This window comes from Equus asinus, chromosome 6, assembly GCF_041296235.1.
Source record: "Equus asinus isolate D_3611 breed Donkey chromosome 6, EquAss-T2T_v2, whole genome shotgun sequence".
NCBI lineage: Eukaryota > Metazoa > Chordata > Mammalia > Perissodactyla > Equidae > Equus > Equus asinus.
The window spans coordinates 43,414,923-43,435,646 of record NC_091795.1 but is presented as its reverse complement, the minus strand read 5'-3'; the positions used below and the strand labels follow the sequence as shown (position 1 = coordinate 43,435,646).

Sequence of the window (20,724 nt, the reverse complement as noted above, 5' to 3'; positions counted from 1 at the left end):
ATTGCAGTTACTCTTTCAGGAGAAACCCACTCAGGTTTCCAGGTGTTTTATCTCTGTTTATTGTTAAAAGATGGAAAAAAGGCATCCTTGCCATGTTTCACATTTAATCAGACTCGCAGGAATAAGTTCATGTTAGAAAAAATTAGAATAAGGGCTAATATTCTATTTTCTATGCTCAGAACATCTGAGAAAGCATTTTCGCCTATTACAAAAGTTTATTTAACAAAAAAGTTCAATACGAAAATGTACATGACCCAATTTTTATGTTGGAGTAAAACAGGTGCTGTGGAGCAGGGACATGTGAAAGGAGCTGATTTCTCTGGGGAACACAGCCTTCGTTTATACTCGTTCCAAGGCTTCTAACATGATGATACTATTTCCTCGTATTACCTAAGAAAAAGAGAAGTAAATTTGAAAAAATTCACTTAACAGACCTATCGATGATTAAAAGAATTTTCACCAAATCATTAATGTTTTTCCAGTTTTAAATGTCAGTTTGTGACTTTTTTTCAAGCCACAAGGACCCCAAATAACTCAAGTCTTTCAATCATGAAGCCACTAAGCCCTTTGTAAGTGAGATATGCATCTTCTATATCAAAGGCTAAGTACCCTTTTGAGATGCCAAGTCTCCAATGACTCATTTCACTTTCTAAACTGTAGGACTCAAGTAACATTGCCCATCTGTGCCCCTAAGGGATCCATGAATTAACGGGAATAGGTACAGCAGAATATGTATGTCAGTTCAGGGTGTAAGATCATTGAGGGAACAAACCAGGATGGAAGTTGCAAAAAGCAGGCTTTATGAAGATGGTGTTTTAGCTGGGTCTTGAAAATTCTGTAGAATTTGGACAGGAAGAAATTCTAGACAGAACTGAGATGAAAAAGCATAAGAGGATAACGAAAGAATCTACTTTGAATGCAGTAAAAGCTTATGAAGGGAAGTGAGAAACAAAGATAGTATGCATCTCAGAAGGCCCCAAACACCAATCTTCCAGTGTTTGGAGGACATTTTCATGACACAATAAGCTAATGAAAGTTTCACAGTTGGGGGAATAACCACTGTTCTGGCAACTGCATATATAAATATAGAGAATGGGAGAGACCTTAAGAGTCAGGAAGAGAAATTTTAAAGAAAAGGCCCTAGGAGCACAGTGCCTGACACAGTAGCCATTCCATAAATGAAGATCAGCAAGGATACTCACGAGAGCATAGGTGAAATGGCTGGTGACTGAATTCAAGAGGGGGAGAAAAATAAGTCAAACTGGAAGGCAAGGGGACTGAAAATAAGGTGCTTCTGGTGGACTGCAGATCATAATGCAATTACAGATGAGGTCAAGCAGAGCTGGATAGGTCAAAGGACAGGAGAGGGATGAGAGGAAACATAATTTATTAGAAAGGGAGGCATTCTGGATAAGATTCAAAGTGGAGCTATGCTTGTAGGCAGCTGGAGTAAAAATAGCTATAACTTGTTCTTCTCTCCCCTCATTCTGCTTGCTTTATATATTACATACACTGTTATTTACTGTCTTCCTCACTCACATGTCATTTCTAGAGGGTAGGGACTTTGGTGCAATAGTCCAGTACCTAAAGTAGTGGCAGGCACAGAAAAGGCTCAATAAGTATCTGTTAAATAAACAAACGAACTCGCATGTGATTTCTGCAGCTCAGACTGGAAAGGAACATGACAGATGGGAGAGTGTCTTGGAGCCTGGCAGAAACCAACAGCAATGAGTATGGAGAGAAGGTGGCAAAGAGTTAAAGAGCAGTATTAAAAGAGAACAATGCCCTGACAATGACAGTGGGGACTGAAGCAGCCTACAGACTCTTACTCTTAAGTGAGGGATAGAAACGAAGAAAGCTAGACAACATGCTTGCCTAGTTCTCAGTTTTAAATTTCTGGTTTATTTGCAACAGATGATGAACATCATATATCATTGATTAAAGCATGAAAAACAGCTAGCTTCCTTTCCTAGCTCCCTCCTAAATTTGTCCATTTCTGATACTTTCCCTAGAACTCAAGGGTGGTGGAGAGAAGTTACTTCAGATAAACTAAAATTTTCAGATCTGAGGGATTTTTTTTAGGGGATTCATTAAAAAACAAAACTACGCCACTTTCACCAACATTTTCTAAAGTGCTATTACACACTTCTTTGCCTTCTCACATATATACAGGAAGAAGGGCTAGTCAGTGAACACTTCTGCCTTGTGGTGCTCTTCCTTTTTTCCCATTGTATTCCAGGCCCAATTCTCCAAATCAAACTGGAACCGTCAGGTCCCGAATTCCAGACGGCTCTCTTTCGTGCTTCAATACTAGTTTTTGCAAAGTGCCGCTCAGGCTTTCAGCCTTTCGCAAGGGCACAGCTGTCTAATGAAGACTACAAACCTACAGTGGAGCTATAGAAGCAAAAAGCTATTAAGAACTGAACTACGAAGCATCATAAAATACAGAATTTTTATTGCATTCTTTTTTTTAAAAGATTTTTCCTTTTTCTCCCCAAAGCCCCCCAGTACGTAATTGTATATTTTCGCTGTGGGTCCTTCTAGTTGTGGCACGTGGGATGCCACCTTAGCACAGCTTGATGAGTGGTGCCATGTCTGTGCCCAGGATCCAAACCGGAAAACCTTGGGCCTCCGAAGCAGAGCATGCGAACTTAACTACCCGGCCACAGGGCTGGCCCCTTTTTAGTACATTCTTAAGGGAACCTTGGGGTAGAGTGGAATCTTAAGGAAATAAGACAGAGGTGAGGCCACCGACAACCTGGGGATGTCTCAGAAGAGGCTAGTCAAGACATCATTAACTATCCAGCTGACAGATCCTCAAAACAAATTACCTCCCCCTCAGAACAGACACATTCTTAATGCTATTTTTAATACAATGGCATTATGAAATTCCAATGGCCTCAATCGATTACTGACTCGGACAAGGGAATAATGAAGCCAATGTAACAGTCTCCTTTGCCAAACAACTTGTGAAAAAACAAAACCATAACCAGTGTTTCCCTTTGTTCAACCTCAGAAAAGCTGTTCTTGCATTTTCTTTAGAATATCTTTATATTAAAGACCACTGATATATTACCATTACCTCATTTTCAAAGCGTTAACTTGGCTGTAAAAATTAGTGCCTACTAATACAAACTTCTTTTGGTTACACGAGAAGCACCAGAGGGGGAACAGCGGACTGCCTAAACAGAGGGAGTAGGTGCTCATTATTTGAATGACTTGGGATGGCGCTGTTTTTCCGAATTCTGTGTAAAGAAAATTAAGCCCATCAAAATTCAGGGGGAAAACTGAGAGAAAGATCCTTGATCTAGGCTTAATTCCTTCTCTGATAAAACTCCAAGAAGTGTCAAAGATTCTCTAAAAAGTTATCTTCCAAAGGTAGAATCAACTTTTAGATGTCAAGTCCTTTTTGAATCCTTTTTTAGCAAATCTGCTGAGGTATGAAATAAAAACCGAATTGACTCTCTATTAGAATGAGGGTTTCCTAATCCGTAAAAGGAAGGGCTAGAGGAAAATCTTGGGGTATTTAAAAACTGTTTTTATAAGAAACTGGCAGCTAATGATTTGCGAATAGTTTTATTCATTTTCAACAGAAGCTCAAGGAGAATGTACCTGAGAGGAAGGTCGACTTACGTGAAACTTGGAGGCAAGGGGTAGCCTCCTATCTAGAGACTCTAAGCTGTTCTTCCGACCTTTACCATTGATTTGCTTTTCAAAATGGAGGAATGGAAATACATTTGAAATAAGCAACATAAACCTTGGAAACAGTGATTAAAAAAAAATTTACACCCCTTTACTGCTCAAACATAAAAAAATAATAGTGAGGCAAAAAATCAAGGCTAACACTTAGGAGCTCTTGCCACCTCTTAGAGGTCTTCATGCTTAAAGATTTGCTAAAACTAAGTTGTCCTTTTTGATTCACCCTTCCCAAGAAACTTGGACTCACCACTTACTGGGTATATTGTCCTGTGCTGGACAAAGAGAGGGATTCAAAGCCTGGGTCTTGCTAAGAAACATCAAAAACTCTTCTTCAGTAGTCACACCATTGTGGCCTCATGAATGCAGAAATGTTTGCTCCTTTAATTAAGAACTCAGTCTTTCTATTCCCCCCTCCCCCCATTTTCTTCCATGTGAATGGCTGTTATCATGATTGTCTCTGGCAATTTTTACCTTGACTACTTTTAAATTTGGATGTGATAAACCAGAAAATATAGGTTGATTATGTACACAATTAAAATAAAAAAGTGTAATCTGTGGACTGCATTTGTTACAAATGTAAAATTTCAGGTTCCACCTCACACCTACTGAATTAGGATCTGCATTTTAACAAGATCTTCTGGGAAGTCACAAGCATGCTAAAGTTTGATAAATAGCTCTTAATCCTCACCACACATTAAAAATTACCCAAGGTCTTTTAACCAAAAAAAGATAGTACCATGAGAGATACAGTTTCAATTGCTCTCGGGTGGAATCTAGGCAGAGTTTGTTTGTTTGTTTTGGTAAAACTCCTCAGGTGATTATAAACGCTCTAGATCAGTGGTTAATCTTTGCCGTACATTAGAATCACCTGGGGAACATCCCAGACTAATTTGATTCTAAGATGCAACTAAGATTGAGTACTATTACTGCTCTAATAAAGGACTAACTATGGGCCTCTAACATAGAATAAAGCTCCAAAATGATTTCCAACAGGTATTTCAAGCCCAAGGACCCCACGGGGTTCTGTATAAGATTCAGATCTAACCTACAGGTAACTGGGACATTATCACAGTTAAATGACTACCATATGTTAAACTAAAAGGGAGCTGGAAAGTCTAATCTTGCCTGTAATGTGCCTAACTTCAATTTAATCCAAGAGTTTGACAGAAGAGAAGTTAATGTTTATTCTGAAAGAAAAATGAAATCTCTGAGAAAAACCTTACATCTTTACTTACCACCATTCCAATATTGTTCTGTTGCCCACTAGTTGCCATCTCCACACATTCGTCTATCACAAGATTCATAAAGGGATCAAATCCCCGCAATATTCCTTGGACATGTCTGCCACCATTTAATTTCACTATAAAAAGGGAAAAAGAACTTTTAATAAAACTGACCCTTAACTATCAACAATTCATTAAAAATTAGGTGGGATAAAACCCAGGCATTTGAGATGTATAATCCACTATCCTTACTATACGCCAAGCGCTGGGCTAAACATTTTACATTTACTTCCTCATTTAAACTTATAAGAACCCTATAAAGTAGAATTGTGCAACTCTTTACAAGGGAACTGAAGTATAGAGCTTTTCAGTAACTGGTTCAAGGTTATAAAGCTACTATGTGGTAAAGTTGGGACTCGAACTGAAGGTGGCTTGCCTCTAAAGTCAGTCTTTTTTTTTTTTTTTTTTTTTTAAAGAAAGGTTAGCCCTGAGCTAACTACTGCCAATCCTCCTATTTTTGCTGAGGAAGACTGGCCCTGAGCTAACCTCCGTGCTCACCTTCCTCTACTTTATATGTGGGACGTCTACCACAGCATGGCTTGCCAAGTGATGCCATGTCTGCACCCAGGATCACGAACCAGTGAACCCCAGGCCGCCGAAGCAGAACCTGCGCACTTAACCGCTGTGCTACCAGGCCAGCACCTAAAGTCAGTCTTAATACACTTCAAGTACTATATGGGTCAGATTTTCAGTCCCTGTCTAAGTCCTTTGCTTAAAGGAAAAAAGGTTAATAAGTTTTCAAATATTACAAAATAGGAAAATCCTGTTAATTCTGTCAAAGTGAGGGAGGGCTTATACGAAACAATAAAACGTCTGAAGTACTGTAAAATGTATTAAACATCAGAAATTAGGCAAATAAAATTGTCTAGTTAAGATTGTGATAAACTTGCTTAATTAATGGATATGAGTTAGAGGTTGTGTGCTTTGAATTTTTATAAAGTTGCTCCAAGTGTTATATACTGCCAAGACACATGTAAAAAGCAACTGAACAACAAAAAACAAAGAAACCCAACTTACATGATAACTTCTTGTCCATAAATCTAAAAAAGCAAGGGGTAAAGATTATTTAACTCATTTTAAAAATTTAAGCATAAATAAGCACAAAGTAGATATAGCCAAGATAATTTGTAAAATTTACACAACAGGAATAATGAAATTTAAAAGAGTAAAAACTTTACACTGCTATGAAGGATAAGGGAGTAATGGGACCACCTCAATTAGCACTTACACAAAGCACTGTATTTGGGGAAGGGGCAAGATAATAAACAAAGGGGAAGAGATTTAGAATACATTCATGTACATTAAATTGAGTCTTTATACTGATGTGATTTACAAAAACTTTCTTGTTCAATATTGACCTAATTTTCAACAACTGGATTTTATAGCCCTAACAGAAAAACAAAGATTTGGTTACTTCCAAAACCAAACAAAGCTGTGAAGAAACGAGAAGGTAATCAAACCATATCAATTCAATAGGCATTTTAATTTATATTTGAGACAGTAAGTAGTGTTATTTCACTTGATATTAAGCATCAATCTTAAGTGTTCAGGATATTCTTCAACACAAGTATATTTTAGCAAAATAAATGCATACTTTGAAACTTTAAACAATTTGAATTAAGAAAATCCCATCTCAGCAGGATAGTCTGAGACTATCAAGAATTTTACGTCTTCTAGTTATAGGCTAGAAAACAGGAAATTTCATTCAATATTAACGTATAAGATATGGGAGAATTCAAAGATAAATATGACATGGGGCCTGACACAAAGCGTGAGAAGATAGATTTACAGATAAAAATACATAGTGTGATGTTACAACAACTTTGTAAGTTATGTACTATTATTACCACCATTTTATAGATGGGGAACTGAGGCTTAGAAAGGTTAAGTAAACTGTCCAAAGTCACACAGCAGGTGAGAAAATTTGAGCAAACACAATGGTTCAGTTTAGCTGGAGAACAGCACACTTAAGTAGTGTGTGTATTACCTGGTGCTTGAATTTCAGATAGAGGAGCCTGAATACTGGGTCAAGAAGTCTGGACTTTATTACCCAGACAGCGATAAATGATTAAAGCAAAATCAGTCATTCAAAAGACTACCGTGGCAGTGATTTTTAAGAGGTGGGTGGGAGAATTCAGTACAGCCAGGATATCTCAACCTTGGCATACTGAAATTTGCGGCCAGATAATTCTTTGTCGTCGAGGATGTCCAGTGCATTGTAGGATGCTTAGCAGCACCCCTGGTCTTTACCCACTAGACACTGGTAGAACCTGACTCCTTACCCCAACCAGTTAAGAACCACTGAGTTATGCTAAACCAGGAGGCGGGTATAAAAGTGTAAAGGAAGATGGTATGTGTGAGAAAGTAAACTTAGAAAAAATTTTGGGAGGCAGATCTGACAGAACTTCACAATTCATGAAATCTAGAAATGAGAAAAGTATTAAAACTACTTTGATTCTCTGAAATTCTTAAATAATATCTGTTAAGAATCAAAAAGGAAATCTAAGACTATAAGTAGAGAATGGTCCTTTTGTTAAAAAATAATTACCATTTCACCAGCTCCTGATGAATCCAGAGGATACTTACGAGATTTTACCAGCTCACCAATAAAACACCTTTTAGATAAGCATTTTCATGACAGTAATTTATTTTTCTTAACGCTAGCTTATGATTTAATAATTAAGTCTTTAACAGATCCAACTAAGATACACGTTTTTGCAGAAAAGATGGCTTTGATACAAAGGTGCATAATTAAACGCAAAATTATGAAATGCTAACTTGTCCTTAAGTCTGACTTCTTTCTGGAGCTAATGATAAATAAACCATACACAAGGCAGACCAGATGGTTGCCTTACAAACTGATTCCTGGAGCAATTTTGCATCCTTTGTACTATCCAACTAGTGCATGCAGAATTCCAGCATTACATGGTATAAACAAGATAGAGAAGTACTTAGGAGACATGGGACATCTTAAGAGTGTTTGAGGAAGTCAAAGCGTTTAATCGGGCCCTATCTAAAGTAGAAATATTCTACTTTGACTTGATTTTACTGGGTGCAGGGGAAACTTTATCCTCTGATTGGAAAAATGAAGGTTCTCCCACAGCTCTGTTCACAGAGCAAGGTATCACATGACATTCAAGTTTGACTTAAGTACAAGAAAGCTAGAAAAAGGAATGTCTAAGCTAAAATTCAAAGAAACAGCTACAAACACATTCTAAGATCAACGCGGCTTTGGATTCCTCATATACTATCGAACACCAGCATTCCATCCACCTCCTTAGTTCCTCATACACTTACTCTCCAGCCACCTTATCGAGAACAAGATGCTACTCAAGATGTTCCTCAAAGGGGTGCATTCGAGATCTTCAGATAACGAGGGAGACGGCGGGGGAGACGTGGGTCCGCAGCTCGGTTCAGGGAGGCAGGTCGGCGGAACGGAGGCGCTTCGCTGCCCCTGGTAACCACGCTGACCAAGACGAACGGGACGTGTGCGCGGGCTTCAGGCCCCGAAGCGCGGGACCCAGCCGGATCTCGGCGGCCTCGGACCGGCATGCATGCCAGGCGCACTGACGGGACATGGCGGGGGACTTACCGAGCTCGAGGCACGCAAAGAAGCTGCCACTTGAGCGCGGCCCTCACGCATACTTACTTTTTCAACTCAGGAGGGTGAGCTTTGCTCATGATGTCTTCTCACCGAGCTCAAAGATGCCTCCAAACGCAATTCGCGGCCTCCCTCACGCTCCCGCGGCAGGCCCGGCGTTTTGCGTCTGACGTCGCTGAGCCCGTGAACCAATCGATTGTCTGCAGCGTTCACATTTCACCTCGCGATACTTAGGGGACGCCCGAGAGTGTCCGTCCGTCTTGAGCTTCCGGCTGAGAGGCCAGCGATTGGCCAGGATGGAGGGGTGGGGCTTTGAGACGTCCTACTCCGTTGGGTTTCCTCTTCTGTTAGACTGAGATAACGTCCGGTTTCTAGCTTCTGAGCGACACTAGTCACTTCGTTGCCTTTGCGTTTCGCATCGTTTGTCTTCTTCATAGATACTAAATGAAAATAAACTCTGGAGGTGTGGGCCCCTAATATCTCTTTGGCATGCATTCCCACAGCATACTGTCATGCTAAGCCTAGGGTTCCAGTAACATTTCAATTATTGACCTCTACGCCGGAAGAGTAGGGTGACAAGGCTTCAGTTTCCAGGACTTTGAATCAAGACCCCGGAAGTGTATTCCTGGCTGACGTCCTCCAATTCTTTAACACTGCCTCCAGAAGCCCACATAATGTACTTTGCCCCTATATATAAAATGTGAAGTGCAGCGCACAAACGATCTCTAATATGAGGTACTGATTTTCAAGTCAAGAGTGTAAGGGTTAGAGGTGGTCTCTGCCTTGTTCCCAGTTAAGTTACCCAAAATAGGAGAATGTATGAATTAAATGCAATAAAGATTATAGAAGATTTAGGCCAAAACAGAAAAGCCTTGGTCATTTTAAGTAGGGGATTGTTCTCCAAAATTCAACTCATTCCTAATGTTCAGGAATGACTTTATTTAAATATCAATCATGGTAAAGACTTAAACTCATCATATATTTTGTATTCTCTTGTTACTCAAAATCTTAGACATTGCATTTTCTCTAGAGGGATCATAATTGTGTATCTTTTCCAACTCTTGCTGTTAGTGTTTATTTGAAGCTAGAGACCTGACATGGCTATTTATTTTATTTTATTGAGGAAGATTAGCCCTGAGCTAACATCTGCTGCCAATCCTCCCCTTTTTGCTGAAGAAAATTGGCCCTGAGCTAACATCTATGCCCATCTTCTTCTATTTTATATGTGGGATACCTACCACAGCGTGGCTTGATAAGCAGTTTGTGATAAGAAGGTTTGTGCCTGGGATCTGAACTAGGGAACCCCAGGCCACTGAAGTCGAGCACATGAAGTTCACCACTGTGCCACTGGGTCAGCCTTGATGTGGATATTTAATTTCTTTTAGCCTTATAGACAGGTTCTATCTTTTTACATTATGGACTTCAACTCATAGGGCCCTAGCCTGCCCTCAAAGTTTTTCCCACTTACAATGAACAAGTCCTGCACCCAAACCATAACTAATTTTCACTCTTCTGAACCTCTTAAGAAGCTTATTTCATACATTACAAAGAGAAACATGAGAAAGAGAATATATAACTTTCTCAAGTTATATATTCACAACCCAGATATAATGAAACACACACAATAGTGGAGGAAAAATTAAACCTTATTTATTTTTTAAAACCCAACCACTAGGAAAATATATCACAGCCTTGAAACAGCAAACAGACAGGCTATATTATCATCTCAAGTGATAAGCAGGTAAAAAGACAACAAAGTCCTTATCAAATGATAAGGTGCCAGATTTGGGGCAGGAACACTGCATGTTGCAAAAGCCCCAGGCAGAAGTGCTATTTGGTGTTGGGGGGCCGCCCCTCTTTTGCTCTAAAGGAGTCACAGCTCACCCCTGAGTTGCTTACTTTTTCTTCCTTGACCTTCCTGTTGCTAAAAGGATTGTCTCGATAGGGCTCTCTTACTTCAGGGGCTAAGTAAGCAGCACTGGGTTTAGGCTTTCATTCCATTCTGTTCTATGAAAAGCAGGTTTTCCCAAATTCAGTACTTCAGAACTCTCTTAATTAAGCAGCCAGCAGTTCCTCTTTCACTCTTCATTCCTAGATACCTGTATATAGCACAGTTGAACCCCTCTTTCCCATCAAGGGAGAGTGTTCCTGCAAGATTGTCCTGTCACTGCTGCAGACAGCCTCCGGGCCCGACGCGGCAGTCCGTGAGAGGGAAGGTCTGTTTCCCATCCCCAGTATGACACTGCCTCTCTCCAGGGTGAAGGATGGAATGTGTGAGAATTTTAAGAAACACACATCCACATCTTGATGGCCAGAAAGGGATATTCACAAGAAACTTTTCCAAGTTCCTATGCAAACTACCTCTCCCAACTCCACATCTTAAATCAACTTCATGCCCTTGTATATAAAACAAAACCAAGCAAAACAAAGACCCAGAAACCTTTTTCTGCCTTCTAAATTAGTTTATGGAAAATGGTGTGATGATCCTTGCAGTAAACAGAAAGTTGTCAACAAACGGAGAACACCTGTCTTCCCACTCCACCAGATCATAGGCAGGTGAGAGGAAACTGCCAGCCTGCTGGAACCTGTGTACTAAGAAGAATCTGGTACCTCGGAGGGCTCTGGTTGGGTACAAGGGAGATCCCTACAGCCAGGATAAGCACTCACCACATGAAACAGGCTCTCAGAAACTCTCCTGTGCTATCTCTGACTCATATGTTAGCACCAGTTTTTTCCATTTCACTTTCTAGGAGTGAAACATAAAGAAACCAATGTCCAGAGGAAAGTGACATATGCCTTAAACTCGCTGCCATCCTTAATTTCTTCATTCATAAACTTTGCTTAAAAGACCAAAATTCCCATTCCTCTTTTTAAATAGATTCCTGTCCTTAGCCCCACTGGCCAATGGCAAAGACTTCTATTTCCCAATGGATGAGAGAGACTCCTTCATCTTCTTGGTCATGGTTGGGATGAGGTGCATGTGGTCATCCACACATTTGGTCACACAACTCTCCAGCTGCCGCTTCACTTGAAGCTCTTTACTTCCGGCATCTATTGAATCTTTGGCTTTGTCATTGCAATGCATGGTGCACCGGGCCAGACGGTCCTGTGGCAAGAAGGAAGAGGGTAGAGAAGGCTGAGAGGTTGGCCTCCATTTCCCGAGTACTTATCATGCGCCAGGCTCTGTGCTACATATTTTGGCTTGACATATATTATCTTGATCAATTAAAGGGACACTATAGTGCAATCAACAAAGATTATACTGAAACGGAGGGTGGTACCTGGAGGTCCCAGACAAAGCATTACTAGAAAGCAGGTGAATGACAGAATAAATCGTAAAGAAGCCCTTTCCAGAAGTGAGAAGTAACTAGAGGCTACTGTTACTCAATTACAGAAAAGCTTACAAACATCTCGAGTCTTTAATGTCTGTCCTTGCTACAGAAAAACACTCAATTAACCAACATTTATTGAGCATCTACTATGTGCCAGGTACTCTTCTAGCGCTGGGGAATACAGTGATGAGTGAAACAGATAAAGTTCTTGCCCTTGTAAAACTTACATTCCAGAGAGGAGAGAGAGAGACAAACAAAATAAATAAGTGGAGATGTTGAGGAAACAGTTGGTTATATGAATCTGGACATCAGGAGTGAAGTTGGTCTACAGATACGAATGTAGGCATTGTCAGCATATAGATGATATTTATAGTTATGAGAACAGAAAACTAGACGGAAAAGAGAAAAGGTCCAAGGACAGCTCTGGGCCCTCCAACGCTCAGAGGCTAGAGAGGGGAAACACCAGCAAAGGAGGCCAAGAAAGGGGGCCATGGAGGGAGGTGGAAACCAGAGTGAGGCGCCTTGGTGGCCAACTGAATAAAGTGTTTCAGGGAGCTGGAGAGTGATCCACTGTGCCAATGACGCAGACAGGCTGAGGAAGATGAGGAAAGAGAAATGGCCACTGGATTTAGACCCATGGAGGGGAGTAGTAAGAGCAGTTCTGGCACAGTGGAAGGTAAGCCTGACTGGAGAGGACAGAAAAGGGAATGGAAGGAGCAAGCTATACAGAAATTCATGAATCAATTTTTCCAAGACTCTATCTATAAAGTCAGGTGTCAGAAGAAACATAAAGGAACTCATCGGAGTTCCGTGACCTTGGAGAAGTTATTCCTTTATAGTGTCAGTAATTTTGAAGAATTTTCTATAGCAGAATGTAAAAATGTATCACATTAGACATAATGTTTCCATGTGAACAGAATCCCAGGCTATGACAAACTGCTTCAGAAGTGGGCCCTGCTTTCCCCATGCTCCAGAAAAGCATATTCAGAGGAAGGGAGTAAAATGAAGTTGTGGCTACCTTTTGCTCCAGAGAGGGATACAGGGGGCTCTTAGCGACCTCGGAGGGGCTTGCGAGGCAGGCATCAGTGAGTCAACGATAAGGCTTCACACAAATGACTGCTCTTTAGTGACATGGGAGCTGCAAGTGTCACTTGGATGTAGCAAGTAGGGACATTCTTGGGTAGACACTTGTGTGGGTGTGTAAGTCCACAAATGATGGTAGGATCTTGCCCTAATCTGCACCTTTTAAAGATGATCCTATTCCACTTTCCTGGGGATTCGGCTGTTGTAAGAATGAATTATTATGCTTCAGAAACTTTATACTATACAGTATACATATATTTGATGTCTGTGGGGAAAAAAAGCCTAAGTTCTTGGTCACGAACTCCCTTGGTGACTCCCTTTTACATCTTTGTTTCTATGGGAAATACAGCACTCAACCTCTGGCACTTTTTCCAAAATGTCAAACCCTTGTGAAGATTGGTTGGCCACAGGACGGTCACAAATGTTAAAAGAACCAAGACGCTAAAACCAAGAGTTTTGAACAAATGCTTGTCATCTCCCGCAAAAGAGCCACATCAAGGACTAGAGCCCTCTCTCTGGGATATTCCTCACCTGGAACTTCTCCAACTCGCTGGTCACCAGGGCCTGGGCTTGAGCCAGAGGCGCGTGGCAGCGCTCAATGCACTGGTGTACCTGCTGCATGGACGCCTGGCTGTCCTCACAGCAGCTGGCGCTGCACCGGAACATGAGGCCCTGTAGAAGGAAGGCAGAGAGAGGTTAGGCAGGAAAGCCTCTGGTGACAGAGATGACCGCGGAGGGCAAGGGAGGCTAGGAGCATCTATCTATGCACCTCTCCTTAGAATAGACATCAGAACTTAAAACCACGAAGGGAAAGTTATCCTCGGTGCCTAGCAGAGTGTTTCATGGCCTTCTTGTTGCTGGCTCACTGGCACTTGTTGCATCAAAGGCTGGGTGGATGGGGAAGGTGGCAGTGGTCAAACAAAGCGAAGTTCTGAAAACCACAGGGTTCAGAGGTCAGCAACCTAGTAATCTACATTCCACCAGGGGACAACCGATCCATTAATCGACTCAAGGAGCACTACAAGGGAAACCCACAATCTGGTTAGGTAGGCAGGTCCAACGAAACACTTAGGGCATCAGAGCAGAGCAGCATATGAACCAGCGCTGTGTGGAGTGGAGTTCGATGCAACAGAACCGGGCATGACCTGGCCATTGGGAGGCCGAGCGCCTTCGTCTTTCCGGTCTTTCACCTTGGCCGTGCTCTTTCTGGGCCTCGGGATGCTCACCTGCAGAAGGGGCCGCGCAAGAGGGGCAAGTAGGGGAGGCCGAACGCCTCACACCAGGGGCTTTCTAACCCTGGTCTGGGGACGCCCTCTTCCCCGGATCGGCCTGGGTGGAAAACGGCCTTGCGCACAGATTTCATCCACTCAGTCGCAGCTCCCGAAGTTCTGGCTGTGGGCAAGGCGTGCTTCCGAGGACGCCGCGGCGACCCCAGGGCCGCCCTGACCCGGGTCTGCGGGGAGGGGGACAGCGGCCCGGGGCCTCGCGCGGCGGCTGCGGGAAGGGGCCGGGAGTCCCGGGCCGCCGGGGCTCCCCTCGCATCGGCCCGCGCGCTCCACTACCTGCATCTTCCGGATGTTCTCTCTCTCCAGACTCTTCACCATGGAGTCCACCGCCTCCTGCACGCGGAGCTGCTGCAGCTCCGCCATGGCGACCCCGCGCTGCGCCCCGCCGCGCCGGCGCCCACATGGACTCCAGAGCACCGGCCCGCCCCCTCGCCGCCGCTTCCCAGGTCACCGCGGTCCGCCCTTCCCGGGCCACGCCGCCGCCTGGCGTTCGAGAGGAGCAACTGCAGGCCGCGCGGTCTCGCTCCCTCCCGCGGCCTCCCGCCGGCTCCCGCTCCCACCCGGCCCCCTGCGGCCGCGGTGCGCGCCCCGCCGGAGCCGCCTCGGGCAGCGGAGGGTTGGTCAACCTCCCCCGGCAACCGGCCGTGAGAGCACTACGACTGCCTTTCTCCCTCTTCTTCCTCCCTCCGTCCCTCTTTCCCTCTTTTCCTTCAAATTCTTTTAAAAAAAATTTAATGTAATTAACATACAGATGAATATGCCCAGATCTTAGGTGTATAGTTGAGGAATTTTAACAAATCTTGCCTTTTCCCAATCTCCGCCCTTTCTTCCCCCATTCCCCCACCTCTGACCCCAGGCAACCACTGATCTGCTTTGTCACTACAGATTACATTTCCCCTTTCTAGAATGTGTACATAATCATTCTGGCTGCTTCACCTAGCATAATGCTTTCGAGATTGAGTTGTGTCCTTGGTTCCTTATACCACAATTTGTTTTTCCATTCCCCTTGACAAATAGAAATGGCAAGCAATAGGATATATTGGAATATATGAGGAAGCCATTTGGTGTAAACCTAATTCGGCCTGACCTTGTTTTTCCAAAGGGGCCTGACCATGGCCGTTGAGCATGCGTTGTATATCTGCTTCTGACATTCCCTATGGCAAGAACAAAGGCCCTTGAGATAAAGGTGCAACTTCCCTCCCCCTCCCAACGTTGGCATTTCCTTAAGGATTAAGCATCTTTCCTTAGGCTAGGAACTGATTGTTGCGCTCACCTGTGACCACCCAGCTCGAGACAACAGACTTGCCTCCTGATAGGTCCACTGAGATAGCAGACTCACCACCTGCTGTGTCCATCAAGCACTGTGCTGACAGGGCAATTGTGGGAGGGACATTTCAATCATATGTAAAGCATCCTCTTTGGGGGTATATAACCACTCTGTGTACCTCACTTCTTGCCCTTGCTACCTTCGGGAAGAAAGGCCCCAGGCCATGGTCCTCAGATTTTAGCTCAGAATAAACTCTCTCTAATTTTCATTTATATAGTGGTTATGCATTATTTTCATCGACACCCTGTTGATGGACATTTGGGTCTTTTTCAGTTACTAGCAATTCTGAATAAAGTGGTGACTGAACATCCTTGAGCAAGTCTTTGTAGACATAGATTTCCATTTCTCTTGGGTAAATATCTAGAAGTGGAATTGTTGGATTGTTGGTAGATGTATATTTGTGCATTTCTTTCTTTTTTTTTTTTGAGGAAGGTTAGCCCTGAGCTAACTCCTGCCAATCGTCCTCTTTTTGCTGAGGAAGACTGGCCCTGAGCTAACATCTCTGCCCATCTTCCTCTGCTTTATACGTGGGACACCTGCCACAGCATGGCTTGCCAAGCGGTGCCGTGTCCACACCCGGGATCCGAACCAGCGAACCCCCAGCCACCAAAGCAGAACGTGCACACTTAATGGCTGCACCACCGGGCTGGCCCCCATATGCATTTATTTCTAATAGAAAATTATTAGCCTCAAAGGCAATGCAGGGGCTATAGGTATTCAATCGACAATGAAGCATTTACCTGAGAGAAACAGCGAGCTGTTTCTGTGCTCCTGGAACAGTTCTATCTGGAATGCCCCACCCCCATGCCCAGCTTTACTAATTTATGCATTTATTTATTAAACATGTATTGGGTGCCTGCTAGACATGGAGTACTGTGATATGGGCGGGGGTCCATAGGGAGCATCAGCGAAGGTGAAGGGGGCAGACACAGGCGATGTTGGAAGAGCTATGGAAGTGACCCCAGGTGGCAAGAAGGAAGAGAGTGGTCCAGGTGCTTTCTTGGAGGAGATGACGAACAGGTGTTTGCCTGGCGCACAAGAAAGTGAAGAGAATGCCACGCCAGGCCGGGGAGCCGCCATGAACAAAGTAGAGTGTGACAGAGCTTGGAGCTTTGGGGAACCCAAGTGGTTCTGCTGACTTGGAACCTCGAGTAGAAAAGGAGACTGGTGAGTTGAAAGGGGTCCTGACACTGGAATTTAGGCATTTGCTGCCATTGGACACTAGATGGCGGGAGAACTCTATTTTGAGGGTAGTGGGACGCTTGACTCAACCCAAAGTCCTTTAAAGAAAGCAGAGTTCTTCAAGCACCAGGTTCTCTCTAGCTCGCGAGTTGGTAACTCCCGGAAAACCACTGTTCAGGGTCCCAGACATCCTTTCCATTTCAAGCTGGACTAGTGGTGCCCCCGGCAGCCCTGGAGTCAGGGTAAGGCCAGCTGTTATTACAATGTGCCAGGCACAGTTTTAAGTGCTTTATATGGATTATCTCATTTAATTCCCACAACAATCCTATGAGGTAAGTACTTTATTATCTACTTTTCTCCGGCTCAGGGCAGAAAACTGAGGCCTAGGGAGGTGAAGCCACTTGTCAAAGGTTGCACATTTACAAGCTAGACTTGATGGAGCTCGACTTCCAACCCCGAGACGCTGACTCCAGACTATAGGAGGAGGAAATCTCTGTCATGAGCGACAGTGTTTATAGTTGTGTCTCCATATTCCATGGAGAGTTCTTTCTTTCTTCTTTATAGCACAATCTGAAGCTCCTCATTTTTTCCCCTTACTCCTAAAACGTCAGACTGAATTTTTCCAAGTCTTAACTTGTAGGAGCCCAGGTAATCACGCTAAAATGAATTGAAAAGTCCTTAAGTAATGCAGCCTTGCTAGTCTGTGTATATGAAATGAATGGTTCTTACAGTGTTGATGAAAAATCGTGCCTCACTGCGTTAGCTTTAGAATGGGAGTCATGGTCGAAGCCCTTTGATCTCATCCAGGAAGCTCAGATACCTGTTTGTGTTATTATCCTGGTGCTTTGCGAGTAGGAAATGAGGTTTCAGGATCTGAGATCTTGTCTGGCCTCAGCCTTGGCTGACTCATTGGAAACAAGTCTGAGCTCTTTCAGGGTCCTGGATGGTCAGTTCCACAGTCTGGACTCCTCCCCCACCTCTCCTGCTGGCCCTGCTGTACACTCAGACCCTGGTGGTGGCTCAACAGTGGCCCAGCCACTCTGCCAGAGACCAGCGATGGCGCTAGGTAGACCAGCACTCTGTCCTGTTTACTTATATTCAGACCTGGGTGGGGATAGAGGAGGTCCCGGAGGCCTGGGATGGTAGGAGGAAGTGAAGTTCGCTCATTGCTGCCACCTTGTCTAAACCTCAGGTTAGCAATGAGTGACAGCGAGAAACCCAGCTATAGCCAACCTTGGTTGAAGAGCTCCGGGTGAACCTTTATGGATCAACGGATCATTTAAAAAGCAATTCTTACATTATCACTTTCTAGTCATCCTATTCCTTGGTAGATTAGGAAGTGTGCTGGGGGAAAAGAAAACTCTCAAAGAACACCATCTTCTGCAGAATGAGGAATTCAACTTTTTGGAAGTCACAAAAAATTTTATTAAAATACATTTGAAGTTTTGGTTGAATGGTTGTTTTATATATATTTATATTATTAAATGTAAAATAAAGCAAGTGTTTCATGATTATAAATATCCTAGCATGTAAATATCTCTTGAATTTATTCACATCTCTCTAGTCTATTGTTATCATGCTAGACAGAGCCACCATCATTATTCATATTTTATTATTGGCTTGGGCTACTGCAATTAACCCTGTTTAAATCTTTTGCTCATCTTCCTAGTGACTCATCTTTTACTTAGTGGTTTGTAGAATAGATTTGTATACTCCTGTAATGAGCTCTTTGTCAGTCATAGATGTTACAAATATTTTCTCCTACTTGGTGACTTGCCTTTTCACTTGTAAAATAGTATCTATTGATGAAAGAAGTCCTTAATTTACATGTAGTCCTATTTACAATTTTTTTCCTTTATAGTCAGTTTCTTTTGTGTCTTGTTTAAAAAATCTTTCTCAACTCCAAGGTCATGAAGGTGTTCTTGAGGTGTTAAAAAATTATATGTATTTATTTTTATTCAACCTTTCTTCTTCCAAATATATGCATTTTAAGGCTTTAAACGTGCCTGTTATACTGCTTTAGCTACTCTCACAAGTTTTTTGTTTTTGCTGAGGAAGATTCGCCCTTAGCTAACATCTGTGCCAATTTTCTCTATTTTGTATGTGGGTCGCTGCCATAGCATGGCCACCAACGAGTGGTGTATGTCCATGCCCAGGAAGCGAACCTGGGCTCCTGAAGGGGAATATTCCAAACTTAACCACTTGGCCATGGGGCCGGCCCCCCACAAGTTTTGATATGTAGTATTTTTGTTCAAACATTTCCTAATTTCCATTATGAAATCTTTTTTGATCCATGGGTTATTTAGAAATGTATCTCTAAATTTCCAAACATGTGGGTATTTTCTAGGTAATTTATTGTTATTAATTGCAGATGTGACTGCATTATGGTCAGCGAACATACTCTGCATATTTGCAGTCTTTTGAAATTTGTTGAAACTTCCTTTATGGCCTCAAAAAAGACTTTTCTGACTGCCACACTCCCCATCCCAAATGATCCTCTGTCATGTATTTGCTTAGCATCCTGCACTTGTCTGTGACAGTGCTCATCTCTACTGCTTGTTACTTCTCTCATGTTTATTTTCCTTTCTAGGTTAAAACCTCTTTGAGGACAGGGACATGTCTGTCTTTTTCATTGTTCTTCTTCAATTCTTTGCTTAGTGTCTGATACATACTAACCCCTCAGTAAAAGGTTGTCTAATAAATCAAGCCTTTTTTTTTTTGAGGAAGATTAGCCCTGAGCTAGCTGCTGCCAATCCTCCTCTTTTTGCTGAGGAAGACTGGCCCTGAACTAACGTCCATGCCCGTCTTCTTGTACTTTATACGCGGGACGCCTACCACAGCATGGTGTGCCAATTGGTGCCCTGTCCGCACCCGAGATCCGAACCAGCAAACCCTGGGCCGCTGAAGCGGAATGTGTACACTTAACCGCTGCGCCACTGGGCTGGCCCTGACACATTTATTTATTTCACTATAAAAGTAATTAACTTTAAATATTTGGAAACTAGAGAAAAGCAATAATAAATAGATAAATAAAAAACTTAAAATCCAGAATACTATTCCACTATTTTAAATATCACTATTGGCATTTTTATTTTTATTTTTTCAGTTTAAACAGGATAAACATTTATTTCTCATATGTCATTTGAAGGTAAGCAGTCAAGGGCTCATAGGGCAACTCCATAACTCCAGTCTAGTTCTAGTTGCTCTGCTATCCCCAGGGGCCACACCCTCATCCACATGATCTTGATTTATTTCTTTCCAGTCCTTTTTCCCATGTGGATTTTTAAAAAAAATTGCGGTAATAAAATATATATACTTTGGTATCTTCCTTTTACAATTATGAATATTTCCCCGTCACTATGTACAAATAAGGGGAAACATAGCCTGTGGCTAGCGATCAATTTTAAGTAGACGACTGAAATTATAATACAGTTTAAAGATTTGAATGAGTCTTGGGGTGGGGGCTGGCAGAACTCCCTGATGGTTGAGCAATCCAAGAGCAAAGGGGGCATGTCTAACTTCATAGAGCCCCAGGGAGGTGACCTGACTCCAGAGAGCTGATGGCCTCATGGTGGGTCTAGGTGGAGAGGGTGTTGGGCAGCCCCACAGGTTTCCCAGAGCTCAGTGTGGGTAGGAGCTGCCCCAGAGTGGCATGGAACCAGACAGGGCCTGAGACAGCCTGGGAGTTTCTCTTTCCCGTGGCGCAAATGGGAGATACCTAATGATCTCTGAGCAGTGGAGAGAAGCACAGAGCCCAGAAGGAGCGGAGAGACAGAGCTGGCCTGGACAGATCTTGTGTCTGGGAAGAGGGATGACTCAGCAGCACTTAGTGTGAGCTGAAGATGGAGACCTTGTTCCCTTGCAGATGCCAGTGTGGACAGATGATACAACTCCCCCTTCCAGCAGACATCTTCTTATTTAGATGCAGCTC

The 20,724-nt window shown here is 43.0% G+C and overlaps 2 protein-coding genes across 3 annotated transcripts; both read right to left on the bottom strand.

The window, feature by feature from the left end:
- Positions 1-35: 35 nt before the first annotated feature.
- Positions 36-9,145, bottom strand: SNRPG (small nuclear ribonucleoprotein polypeptide G). The gene is made up of 4 exons (XM_014836693.3): positions 8,632-9,145; positions 6,000-6,022; positions 4,935-5,059; positions 36-390 (listed from the first exon to the last, which is right to left on the bottom strand). The coding sequence occupies exons 1-4, from the start codon at positions 8,661-8,663 to the stop codon at positions 340-342; spliced, it is 231 nt and encodes a 76-aa protein (XP_014692179.1). The 5' UTR covers positions 8,664-9,145; the 3' UTR covers positions 36-339.
- A 1,066-nt stretch (positions 9,146-10,211) lies between these two features.
- FAM136A (family with sequence similarity 136 member A) lies at positions 10,212-14,752 on the bottom strand. 2 transcript variants are annotated; one of them, XM_014836691.3, is made up of 3 exons: positions 14,561-14,752; positions 13,530-13,670; positions 10,212-11,689 (listed from the first exon to the last, which is right to left on the bottom strand). In XM_014836691.3, exons 1-3 carry the CDS (start codon positions 14,645-14,647, stop codon positions 11,501-11,503), a joined length of 417 nt encoding a protein of 138 aa, XP_014692177.1. In that variant the 5' UTR covers positions 14,648-14,752; the 3' UTR covers positions 10,212-11,500. The 2 variants fall into 2 exon arrangements, with proteins under 2 accessions (XP_014692177.1, XP_044628573.1); XM_044772638.2 differs by lacking the exon at positions 14,561-14,752 and adding an exon at positions 13,768-13,929.
- Positions 14,753-20,724: the final 5,972 nt, after the last annotated feature.

Bases quoted from the DNA above. Each gene is read 5' to 3' on its own strand.
- SNRPG (XM_014836693.3), bottom strand. From the start codon at position 8,663: ATGAGCAAAGCTCACCCTCCTGAGTTGAAAAA. The intron at 6,023-8,631 runs GTAAGTATGCGT...TTGCTTTTTTAG, and splicing joins CACCCTCCTGAGTTGAAAAA to ATTTATGGACAAGAAGTTAT. The intron at 5,060-5,999 runs GTAAGTTGGGTT...CCCTTTTTATAG, and splicing joins TATGGACAAGAAGTTATCAT to TGAAATTAAATGGTGGCAGA.
- FAM136A (XM_014836691.3), bottom strand. From the start codon at position 14,647: ATGGCGGAGCTGCAGCAGCTCCGCGTGCAGGAGGCGGTGGACTCCATG. The intron at 13,671-14,560 runs GTAGTGGAGCGC...TTCCTTCTACAG, and splicing joins AGAACATCCGGAAGATGCAG to GGCCTCATGTTCCGGTGCAG. The intron at 11,690-13,529 runs GTGAGGAATATC...TTCTTGCCACAG, and splicing joins GCGAGTTGGAGAAGTTCCAG to GACCGTCTGGCCCGGTGCAC.